The sequence below is a fragment of the Hippocampus guttulatus genome, chromosome 6 (genome assembly GCF_054856545.1).
Source record: "Hippocampus guttulatus isolate MCC_2025c chromosome 6, RoL_Hgut_1.0, whole genome shotgun sequence".
Lineage (NCBI taxonomy): Eukaryota > Metazoa > Chordata > Actinopteri > Syngnathiformes > Syngnathidae > Hippocampus > Hippocampus guttulatus.
This window is the reverse complement of record NC_141266.1, coordinates 17,271,343-17,283,557: the sequence shown is the minus strand read 5'-3', so window position 1 is coordinate 17,283,557 and position 12,215 is coordinate 17,271,343. Positions and strand designations below refer to the sequence as shown.

The following is a 12,215-nucleotide window of genomic DNA, read 5'->3' as shown; positions in this document are numbered from 1 at the left end:
CTCCGAGGGATGAACATTGGATTAAATTGAAATCCTACACAACAGAGAAAATGAATCAGTTAATTGCTATATTTAAAATAAAATTTCCGCCCGGAGGAATTGTGCATGATTCAGATTGTGGTTTTACATTCAATTGCAAAATAGCTGAGTGAATCACCAGGATGTGCTGGTTCTAGCTCTTGAGTGCAGCCAATTTGGGCTCAATTGCTTCAAGAATAGATTAATGGGTTCGACGCAACTAAAAGCATTTTGAGCAACTGAATTAAGTATGTCCGATTTTGGACTGATTGGAGTTGTGAGCGCCCGAGTCAAAATGGATGTCACAAACCTGACTAGAAGAAGCGGAACCGTGTATTTTGTGGTAGATTCTGATCATTCACTGTATTTTTCTTTCTTTATTTTTGCTTAATTCAGCTCACCGTATGACAGTTGGGTTTTGACGTATGTTTCTTGTCATTGACTTAACCGAAGAGATTGAAGGCTGGTGTTTACACTCGGTTCAATTTGTCTCGACTTGTCTGCGATGGCATCATGTGCAAGCATGAAACATTGGTGGCAAAGGTACATGTACTTATTACTTTGAGCTTTGGGCATTCTAACGGTGGTTTGTGAGAAGGCAAAGAAAAAGATAGAGAACGAGTAAAGTGTATGGGCGGGGCTTGGTTGTTGTCCTGGTCACGGCAAATCGGACTTTATTGAACCCCCACGACTTCTGCCAAATTCTTGCCTGTGCACGTCTCCAATATTTTCCGCTTTCTCTCAAACCTTGTCTTGTTTGTTGCTTGGAGTGGAAGTGAAATGAAGCAGAAGTTATTGCTGGCGGAGGTCACGCGGGCAGCACGTCTCCCAATGCCATGGTCAAACTGTGAAAATAGAAACAATTGAAAGACTGCCAGCCTTGTCTTGAGACCATTTACATCACAGAGTGGGTAAAATTGTCTTTGGGGAGGGAAAAAAAAGCGCCTGAAAAACTGAGATTATAGGCTTGACCACACACACACACACACACACACATGCACATCGTGAAAAGTGTTTCTTGTGGTTGGTGGACACCTGTAGCCGTATCAAAACGCTCCTGATGGGCTGGTTTTGATACTGATGGCAAGCCGGAATATGATATTTTCCTCACTATTGATATGCTGCTGAGTCGCAGAGAATGGACAACAGGCAGAAAATAAGATCTTCTTTTGGATTTGAAATCGCAGCAGCGAGTGCGTGGTAAACGTACTCGTACTACAAAGACATTTGACAAATGACATTCTGGTTTATAATTGGAGTAGAAAGTTGCCCGTGAGCCACGATTCTCAAGATGATTTCGGTATCAAAATTAGGCCTGAGCAATTTCATCCGTTTTTATAATTTGTCCTTTTATTTGGGGCCGAGAGTGAATTGGAGCCTCTCCTGGATGATTTGGGTGAAAGACTGTACCCGTGACTGGTCATCAGCCAGTCGCAAGGTGCATGTGGACAACCACTCATGCTCGCTATGGAATCACTATTACGTAACTGACAACCACGATAAATGAGAAATTGGTTTACCTATGAAAATATATATATATTTTTTTTTTAATTTGAGTTTTAAAACAAAAATTTGAATTTCAAAAAAAAAAAATTCAAATATATTAACCCCTTGTCAAAAAGTTGGAAAATATGATCAAATTTGAAATCTCCCAGTGTCCCACAAGGTTCCAATGTTTAAGTTCTACTACATAGTCAATAAATAAAGTAACAGATGAGCCAGGTAAAAATAAATTATTGGAATGTTAATATAAGATCGGAAATGATTCCATAAAATGTTGAATATTACAATTGTATGTTGATGTATTGCACATATTAAGAGACCCAAATATATCCAATTTAATTCATTAATTAAAAGAAAAAAATGAAATGCTCAGTTGCCCTGATGGAAGATCGAACTAGGCCAAAACTAGCCCCCGTGCTCGAATATTCTTTCCTTGGGTATAGTTGCAGCTTTGTGAACTGTGGCCTTCAACTTGGAGTTGCGCGCGCGTTGCACTTTTCCAGTCGGATGACTGGCATTTCCGACGTTTTGGTTTCCAGGAATGCGGTACAAATGCACTTCCTGCCAAACTTGGTGGAAGCGCGCACAGTCAAGTTGGGGATTTAAAAATAAATAAATAAATAAAACCAGGAAACGGTTTGTTCTTTCCTGCGCGTCGTGATTGTGCGATTGCCTCGCTGGGTAAAGCTAAGAATCTTATGAAGGCATATGTGTGTGTTTGGAGGGAGGAAGGGGGGTGTAGCAAGAGATTTTCCGTAGGCGGTTGGACGGCAGGGGGTCCCCAGATGGTCCGGGGTGGGGTGGGGGGGGGGGTGAGTTCCTTGTTTGTGCGGGTCGTGAGGCGTAAGCACCACGTCAGACACAACATTGCTGTTTGGGCTCGGCGAAGGCTCAGTGTATGTGGGATGGGGTGCGCAGCTGATAAGAGGGGAGGGAGGTGAGGCGGGGTTGACCTGATTCTACTCCCGTTTACATGTCAATTGTACAGAAACACTGCAAAGGAAAAAGAGCGGCAGACTTCTCGAACTCTGCAACAGTTATTCTGATGAAGGAAATCCTGTTGAGCATACTGTAGGGTCATTGAGTCTGCATAGAATACGGGATGGGAATCTTTTTCGACTTTCCCCACATTGAATCTTTTTTGTTTGTTTTTTTCCCCATCTGACAACCAACAAGAGTCCCATGTAGTGCACTAAAATTAGTTTAAAACGGACATTTTTGGGGTTGCCTGAACAACCCAACCCAAATCGCTTTGACATTATGCAAAGGCCAGCATTTTTTTTCTTTTCTTTTTTTTTTTTTTTTTTTGTGGCTATAACATTTCCGCCTAGTTTGGGGGAGTGTGCCACTGCGTTTAAAAAAAAAAAAAGTGGTTTGATGCTGCGCTGTTCCTGTGATTTCCTAAAAGCACCCTTCTTATAAGCGCAGTAGCATTGTGCAGTATGAAATAGGAGCCCGCTTGCAAGCAAGCGCACCACCTGCTTAATCCCTTCGCCTTTATTTGTTTGGAGCCTCCTGCTGATGAACGGGAAGGACTCGCTTCAGTTTCAGGGTTACATTTCCGAAAATGATCTGATTATTAGCTTTGACGTGTGACATTGACGTGTTTCCAAATCTCTCTCGAGAATTCCTGTGTTAATTGACTCTTAATTTGATTGTCCCCCCCACCCCAAAAAAAAACAATTGCTGTCTCTGCTCATGTTCTAATTTGAAGACTTTATTCAGATTAGATTTGAGTTGAAGTTGTCTGTTGTTCAAAGTTCCCAAGGTCATTTCACATCTCAGTCATGAAGGATTTAGATGTTGAAGAATTGGTAACAGGAGGGAGCCGTTCCAATACGACCGCGTTGCTACCAATCAGTCCTAAGGTGATTAGGACAAGGGATGAGTGATAACCATAATCTATTTGATCGCTTAGGATTCTGTCGATTTATTTTTGATTAAGCGCTTGATAGCGCAATTTAGTCAAAATGATTCTGACTCAGTTGTTTTTTGTCTAAAGAAGTCATCAGCCGTGAGCTGGGGAAGGGGGGGGGGGGGGGGTTGTGGATGCTCCACAAAATTAGTAATGAAGCCATTGCTTTGCAAATCTGCTCCGGAAAGGGAAAAACAATTCTGGGCCTTGAAATAAATAATACTGTCAAAATACTACTCGCTGGTGAGGAAACACGGGCTAAATAATGATGCATTCCTCTTATGACAGTACAATTTTACAATAGCATATCATTATAATATTGTAAAATAACAACCATACAGTATCATCACAATATCAATGTCACAATACAGTAATTATTTCCCATTATGTGTTGCATGAAGCAGAAAAGTTGTGTAGTTATTTTAAATGCATATTTCTCTTTTGTTTTATGTTTAGTTTGACGGCGAATTTCAACTGGGAGTGGCATGAAACACCTTGAAGCTTCTTTTCTCTCCCTCCCCTTTTGTTAAATTGTTTATTATCTGCAAAATTGCTGCTTCTTGCGAAGTGTGTTGAGTTCACAGAAATTTTTATTCAGGTCACTCGTATCTCTATGGCACCACTGTACTCGTGCCGTGCCTTTGTCGTGATCTGACGTCCTAATATAGTACCTCTCGTCCGCCGCAGCATACTCCAGCATACTGCTGCGCCTCAGCCAAGGCGCAGCAGTGACCACAGCGGCTGAGTTAACAGTAGAGTTCGTCAGTCTCTCCCCCTTCTGCTGTGCTTGACCACGACGCAACTGTCGGCGCCACTGTGTCTTCCACACCTACCACCATCCCCGCACAAACTTTAACTTTAGCACGTATGCACGAAAAAGCATTCTCTTGCCCCCGGGGATTATGCAGTTTCTCACTGTAGATTTTTATTTATTTTTTTTAAGTCCACGAGTTGATGGCGGTCGGCTGGTGTTCAGTGTGCATGATGATGCTGTTCTGTATTCCTGACACCATGTTGTGGGATTGTTGCTCCTTTTAATTATTCTCTCATATTAAACGATCAAAGGTCCCCGCCACGGTGGAATCTCTGCACATCATTAGAATGGAACACGCACACTCCGCATTACCACCGCTGTGTGTACGCACAGTAACACTGACACACATTCAAGGCTTACCTATGATGCTCCAGTTGGTCTTTTGCTAAAAACCAAGCTCAGGGAAGCTTTGTTATTTGCGGTGGGGGATTGGGACCAAGCCCTCAATTTTCACACCGGATGGACAAGAAAGTGTCTTCAATGAATCTGAAATGCATGTTTTGGGAATTCTGGAGGAGAAAATCACAATTATCCAGGGGCACACACCAGCGAACTCCATACAGCAAGGCTGCAATCGAGATAAGAGTCAGAAAACTCAGAACGGTGAGGCAAATATTCAAACCAGGAGAGCAGTGATTCCCCAAAACTGGTCAAAGATACCTTATTTGTAGTAAATGGATACATTTTGTGAAAATGAAATTAAAAACGGAAAAATGGATAACACACATTATGATTTACCACAGTTCGCTATTGTCTACTTTAATTTTATTTTAATGAAAAGGATTTATTTGCTACAAATAATTATGGCCTGACGATCTGGATTTTGGCAGTTAATCGGCCGATTTAATTTAAAAAATGTACGGCACATGAAATTTTAAAAAAATCCCTGAATGCATTTCAATGGGCCTCAGTTATATGCATATTTTCGCTATTCGCGAGCTGACCTTTTCAGTTCCCAGAATGCAATGCATTTCATTAATGAATTTGGGATATAAATCCTTGTAATAGGTGTGTTTGTGTTACCAGAGGTGTGTGTGTCAATTTTAACACATTTGTTGTTTTTATTGCATAATTGTTTTGGTTTTTTTTGTTTTTTGTTTTTTTAACCAACCGTGACCTTAGGTCAAATTAAATTTGAAAGGCCATAATCGTACGATTTAATCGGATGGTCGATTAATCGCTATGGCCCTACAAATGGCCCTTTGATTAAAAGCTCTTCCACTAGATGGCGCAAGGGGCAATTAACCCATGTATCCACACCTTTCTATTTGTTTTATACTCAACTGAACAGGTTTAGATTTCGTTCTGAATGAGCTTGTAAGTAACGTGAGACTAGCAAGATCAGCATTATGTCAGTAATATATATATATATATTTTTTTTTTTTTGGGGGGGGGGGGATTGTTTGTTTCGTGTTGTGATATATTTAGAATCTGGAATATGTCTCTTACAGATTGTGAAATACTGCACTTGACCACCAAACCAAAAAATGTATTTAAAAGGAAAAAGAAAAAAACTCATAAAACCGGGAAATTATGGGACTCTGTTCTGAGGTGGTCAATCATCTTATCCAAAGTCTGGTTTGAAAATTTCACTTTTGAGTTATAATTGCATTTGAACATTAAAAAAAAAATGCCGGGGGCATGCTCAAGATGACGCTCCGTCACCAAACCGCACCACCCATAATGCGGCTGCACTGTCACCACTCTGCTGCACGCTGGCTGCCTGGCAGGCAGGAGCCGAGTGTAATTGGGGTGATCGTGAACCAACCAGGCCTTGGCGAGGACTTGGTGTGGGCGTGTGTGTGTGTGTGTGTGGGGGGGGGGGGGGGGGGGGGGGTGTTGGTTAGGGGGAAGACGGCTGACAGGTTGACAACGGTAGAGCATGTTGTCGCTGTAATTGCTGGCACGCATATGGTGCAGGATGCTATTTAGAATGCTATGCTATTAAGAATCGCTGCCTCAGCACAGTTCAGTTGTATTTCACTTTTTAGCATCATATAATGATGATGATGATGATAATAATCATGCATTTTATGTTTTAAGAACCATTTATCTTGGTACATTTTTATGAACTTCAGATTTTTATCCAGAATTCAAAAAACACTTTTGGGGGTGGAAGGGGGGGGTGGATGAACCTTTTGATGAGCCCCTGGGACAGAGAGGATGCATTCTCGGAAGACGCATGAGAGATGAGCGTGCCGTTAGCAAAGCAGGGAAGCTCTGTTTGCCTTCCTTTTTACTCAAGTCCTCGGTCATCCACATCCTCCTCCTCCTTCCATTCCGCACGTTCGTTCTCCCTGGCTGACTTTCCCCTCTCTCCTCCGCTCTGTCACCCCTCTAAAAAGGCTCCCACTGACAGACCTGACCCTTCGTGAGCCACATTCGGACCCTCTGTGTATTTTTTTTGGGTTTTTTTTGGGGGGGGGGGGGTCCTCTCCCACCCTTGTTCTCCATTCAAAGAGAAGTCTAATTAAAGTCTTCCATTTGGTTGTTCTGTCTGATAGTCTGCACTTGTTGACTCTCTGGGGTCACTAATTAAAACGGTTAACTTTTTTTTTTTTTTTTTTTACCTGTTGGTTCGTTCTCATTTCCTAATTAGAGGTACTTGCTTTTATGTTGACTGTTTTGCATGTGGTGAGCATGTCTATCTCAAAAGTCCAGCCTCTACATTGCCCAGCGGTGTGAATGTGAAGTTGAATAGTCGTCTTTCTCTGTCAGTGCTAAGATTGACATGTGAATATGTCCAAGGTCAATCCAGATTTCATTGATCCCCAAACGGTATAGAGAATGGATGGATGGGTGTTTTAAATGCTCGGCAATGTTGGCAACCACTTGCAAATCCATTGATTTACTGGCATCGCTTTATACAAGAGGGCGCAATTTATTCAAGGTACAGCGTTGGAGAAACTTCGCCGGACAGCCCGCCACAGCAACTTAAAGTTTGTCCATGTGGCTTTTATCCGTAGGGTAAACAGTATGTCAGGCTAGTGAATTGGTATCACTGCTGTATTATCGGCACATTTTTACAAGTAGGAGTACAGATGCACAGTGTCGACATGAATGACTCCATCGGTCCAAGAAGATTGCGCCAATGTGAAGGATGAGGTTGTGTGCATGTGGTGAATGATGTTTCTGTGAACGAAGAAACTAAACTGCATTTGCAGTTGATACGATTGTGTTTCAGTTGAGGCAATACCCAATGGTCCCAAAAAAAAAAAAAAACCCACACTTGCTCCAGGAGGTACCAAAGGTGCAGGAATAAACAAGCATTGACTCAGTCAGTGAAATTTCACTCTATTCAGTGAAAATGTTAGCTTCCGTAACTTCCATGCGACTGAAAATTTTTGAGTTTTTTTGTAACCAGGGAGACGCATCACAAGGGAACATACAGTTCATAGGCATGCGCACACTGTGGAACCTCACTCCATTCGGTGAGCACCGGTAACGGCACTAGTGTCGGTAGTGGTGCAGCCCTACTCTCTTATGTGGCTCGCTCGTGATTGATAGAAAAAAAATAATGAGCAGTTTTGTTGATCAGCCGGAATGTAATCATTTTAAGTGAATGGAGTGACGTCCCACAGGTTGTTTGCTTTTTCACTTCAACAAGAATCCTAACTCTTGCAACACTTAAACTGCCTTTTATTTTTTAATCAAGTCAGAGCCCCACCATTTGCCACAATTGCTGTTTTGAAGTCTCAGTCACATTGCCTCATCCCTCTCAGTGACTCTCACCATAACCTTTTCCATTTCTTGTCTTTTCCTGTTTCTCCTTTTCACACTCGTTCTTTATTATTCCTCAACCAACTTCCTTCAGCCTTGCCTCAGTCATGGCCCATATTCGATTATACACCGGTAACTCTTTAATAGACTATATCTTACAGGAAGCGAGGAATCGGAAATCTACATTATGCACCTCTTCTGTCGTAATCATGCCGTCTTGTCCACGGGTTGTTATTGTGCCGAAAGCCAGTCAACCTCGACGGAGGCTGTGCTCGTACATGCCAATCATTTCTGCATGTACACTCTTGTCTGTGCTTATTTGCACTTTACAGATCGAAGCAAGCAATCCAGACAGTTGTTTTGTTTTGTTTTTTACTTGAACTCCTCTCAGTGGTCATGATTAGCATTGATGTGTGTTTTAGCGTCACTTTCCTGACACTTTGGTAACTCTAAAATATTGCCTTTCCAACACACAAAAAAAGAAATCCATTCCTGAGCCGGAGGTACCAACATTCCACTAAGCATTTAGGAATCTCTGAATACCCTTTATCTGCTTAATTGCTTTCTCTTTCCATTCAGTCTCCTATTACCCTGTATAAGTGTCTAAGCAAAGCCTCAGTCCATTGTGGCAATTCTTAACCGACCTTTTGCAGACTTGAGGGATCATTCCTTCATGCCAAAGCCCCCAAAAAATCCCTATTGATTTTAAATAATATGCGTCACAAAAGCGAGGAGAGAGCCCCGGCTGCGATTCAAATTGCTACACATTGCTTTCCAGCGCTTGGCCGCTCACAATTTCCAACTTGTCTCCCATCAGACTTAGAGGGGTAATGGATCTGTGCCAAAGCAAGAGCCCTATTGATTTTCAATTGCATCTAGCCGATCCATAAGATTTGGAGGGTAACATTCAGATGGTTACGCGTTCTGCCGGGCACACATGATCTTGAAAAGTAAGGCCTTAATTGTATTGTCAAAACAAGAACCCTGCTGATTTCAAATGGCAAGTGATAATAGATTGAATCATAGACACACATTAAGTGGGGTTTTGGTATCTGAGGCAGGCCTCAACTGCTGGGCGCTAGGACACTTGAGGAAAAGCTTAACCTCTTCTGGAAAAAAAAATAATACTGTATATATATACAGTATTATATATATATATATATGTATATATATATATATATATATATATATAAACTAAGGTAACTTTAGCAAGGCAAATAAATATATAGATTTGTTTTAGGTCCTATGAGGCACATTGTACCAAAAGCACAACAGAATGAGAAAAATGAAGAACCTCATTTTAATTGCGAAGCTAACTTTTGCCAGGCCCAATAACATTTTAGGTCCTACGAGGCTCATTGTACAAAAAGTATTTTTAACACTAAAATACTTCAACTGGGCAATTGAATATTTTGTAGATATTGTGTGACTCACTGTGCAAAAAGTGTAGCTGCTTGAAGGGAGGAAAAAAATAGATTTTTAACCCTGAAATTTACATGAGCGAAGTTGTATTTTTAGGAGCTACGAGAATCCTTATTTTAGGTAAAACGACTTTATGTTTAGCAATTAGCTGTAGCGTTAGCATGAAAATGGTGGATTTGAAATTAAGAAATCCAGGATGCCTCGGATACTGGATGACTACAATTCCTTGATTGACTTGGGGAGGGTGTGGGGGGGGTGATATATTGGTTTCTTTATGTATTTGTTTTAAAGGGGCAGACGAATGTCTTTTTTTGTTTTGTTTTTATCACAACAACTTAAGGTGTAGCTGATCTCATCTCAACCTAATTTACAGAACATACTAACTGAGACTGAATCAGTGGGGCAGTTAGCTAGCTCGCTGGCCAGCGAGCTAGCTCGCTACAGGAAGCCAGGAATCGGTCGCTATTGTGACCAACTCTCCCAAAGCAAATAGCAAGTACTTCTTGCTATTTTGCTTCAGTTGTGATTAAACTTGATTTAAATGGATCCACATAATGTTCAACCTTTTAATAATTATGGCCATTTGGTTTAGAGTTATAAATAATGCTGTTTTTGTCATTCTTTCTTCCAGGTTAACAGCAGGCGAACTGTCCATCCAGGTGAATCTGAATGACTACCTGGACTTCTACTGTCCTCACTACCCCAGCAAGCAGATGCTGGGCCCCAGGCAGCCGGAGACACTGGCTCTCTACCTGACAGAAGAGGCCGCCTTCCAAGGCTGCGTGGAGACGACAGCAGCCATCAAGCGGTGGGAATGCAACACCCCCTTTGCTCCGTTCGGCTCGGTGCGCTTCTCAGAGAAGATCCAAAGATTCACCCCTTTCTCGCTGGGATTTGAGTTTCTGCCAGGGCGGCACTACTATTATAGCTGTGAGTATGATGCGTGTGTATGACTGTGCGTGGGCACTGATCCAAGGAACATGAAGGCTTGCCATTGTTTAGAATCACTTAGATTCTTGATGATCTATTCAAGAAAATATGCTGTGCTTGAATAACCTGGAATGCTTTTTATAGCCTATTAACTTACTCGGTTCTATATATATATATATATATATATACGGTATATATATATATATATAAATCCATCCATCCATTTTCCGAACCGCTTGATCCTCACTAGGGTCGCGGGGGGTGCTGGAGCCTATCCCAGCCGTCTTCGGGCAGTAGGCGGGGGACACCCTGAATCAGTTGCCAGCCAATCGCAGGGCACACAGAGACGAACAACCATCCACGCCCACACTCACACCTAGGGACAATTTAGCGCGTCCAATCAACCTGCCATGCATGTTTTTGGAATGTGGGAGGAAACCGGAGCACCCGGAGAAAACCCACGCAGGCCCGGGGAGAACATGCAAACTCCACACAGGGAGGCCGGAGCTGGAATCGAACCCGGTACCTCTGCACTGTGAAGCCGACGTGCTAACCACTGGACTACCGGGCCGCCCTATATATATATATATATATATATATATATATATATGTATATATATTTTTTTTTTTACTTGAGGAAAAAACTATGTCCTAGTTATTTTACATTTTATTTCGTATTAAAATTATATTACATGGCTATTGTGTAAGCTAATAATATCAATCATAGACAACCCAACTTAGATTTTTTTTTCTTTTCAAATACGAATCGTCACTTGGCTTTTTTGTTTTTGTTTTTGATCTTGATACAAACAATAATTTGAGTTCTGTACTTTCTGCAATCTGGTTATTACCATTTCCAGTTTAAGTTTACTGTAAACCTAAACATCAACCAGAGGTTTACACAAACCACCTAACCCTGACGTACAAAAGTACGCTAGCTTAATACTAACCCACAATGCAAAATGCCATAGAGGGCCTAACGAAACTCGTATTGATTCTGCTGTAGTTATAACCCTTTAAGCAATGGAGATTTGAACACAAATGATGCAGCACCACATGTAGACAGATGATAGAAGAATGCTCACAGGAATCTATTCTTTATCCTTTGAAACCCTTAAACAGTGAATATTTGGGTCAGGTTACCCTACAAAAAATTGCCAACACTGAAGAGCTGCAACAAGCTTCCCTCATAAAACCCACTGTACAAGAAATGTTTTGCGTAACAAACTTAACTGAAGCTACACTGAGACAAAATGAAGCTCATTTGCGGTGTACATTCTTCTCACTGTATTCCATCCACCTGTGCTTCTCCGACATGCCTCAACAGAAAATAATGGCAGATAGTGGACATCTTGTCGTCGGTAAAACCTTTTTTTTTTTCTTTTTTTTTCCTTTCCCTTTTTAAGACGACTTGTCAGTTTGAGCAAGAGAAGTGGGTGGACATGAGACAAGGCAGGGAATGAAAGGAGTGAAGAGAATACATGGTGTGCATCAGTGACACGCTGTAACACAGTGAAAGACTGAGAGGCCGCAAAGTGAGGAACAATTTGAAGATCAATACAGGCAGACTGAAGGAGGGAAGAGTGGGCGCTGTACAACTTGGAAGTTCTAATGTCCCAAATGTTGAAGTTGGACCAACATTTTGGTGTGATGTTAGTGCCTCATGACGCTTTTTACTGCTTCTGTTTGAGCAGGTTTCTATTTCATGGTTTTGTTTTGTTTTTGGTGACCATTCCTTTTGGCTTGATAGGACTTGCAGCTGTAGCCAGATATTTACTAGCGTTATGTGTCAAATGATTTTCATTTGGATGCCCTACCCTGATCCACGATAAAAGTTTGATTGCCTGTCAATTATTTAAAATGGAACTGTACCCAAAACTATGATCCCACAAC

General features: G+C 41.6%; 1 protein-coding gene across 2 annotated transcripts in view; it reads left to right on the top strand.

The window, feature by feature from the left end:
- The window catches only part of efna4 (ephrin A4), a 42,158-nt gene that overhangs the window by 14,318 nt on the left and 15,625 nt on the right, over positions 1-12,215 (top strand). For both annotated transcript variants that reach the window (XM_086114308.1, XM_086114307.1), the window contains exon 2: positions 10,024-10,322. In XM_086114308.1, the coding sequence (XP_085970434.1) occupies positions 10,024-10,322 (299 nt within the window). The remainder of the gene's footprint in view (positions 1-10,023; positions 10,323-12,215) is intronic.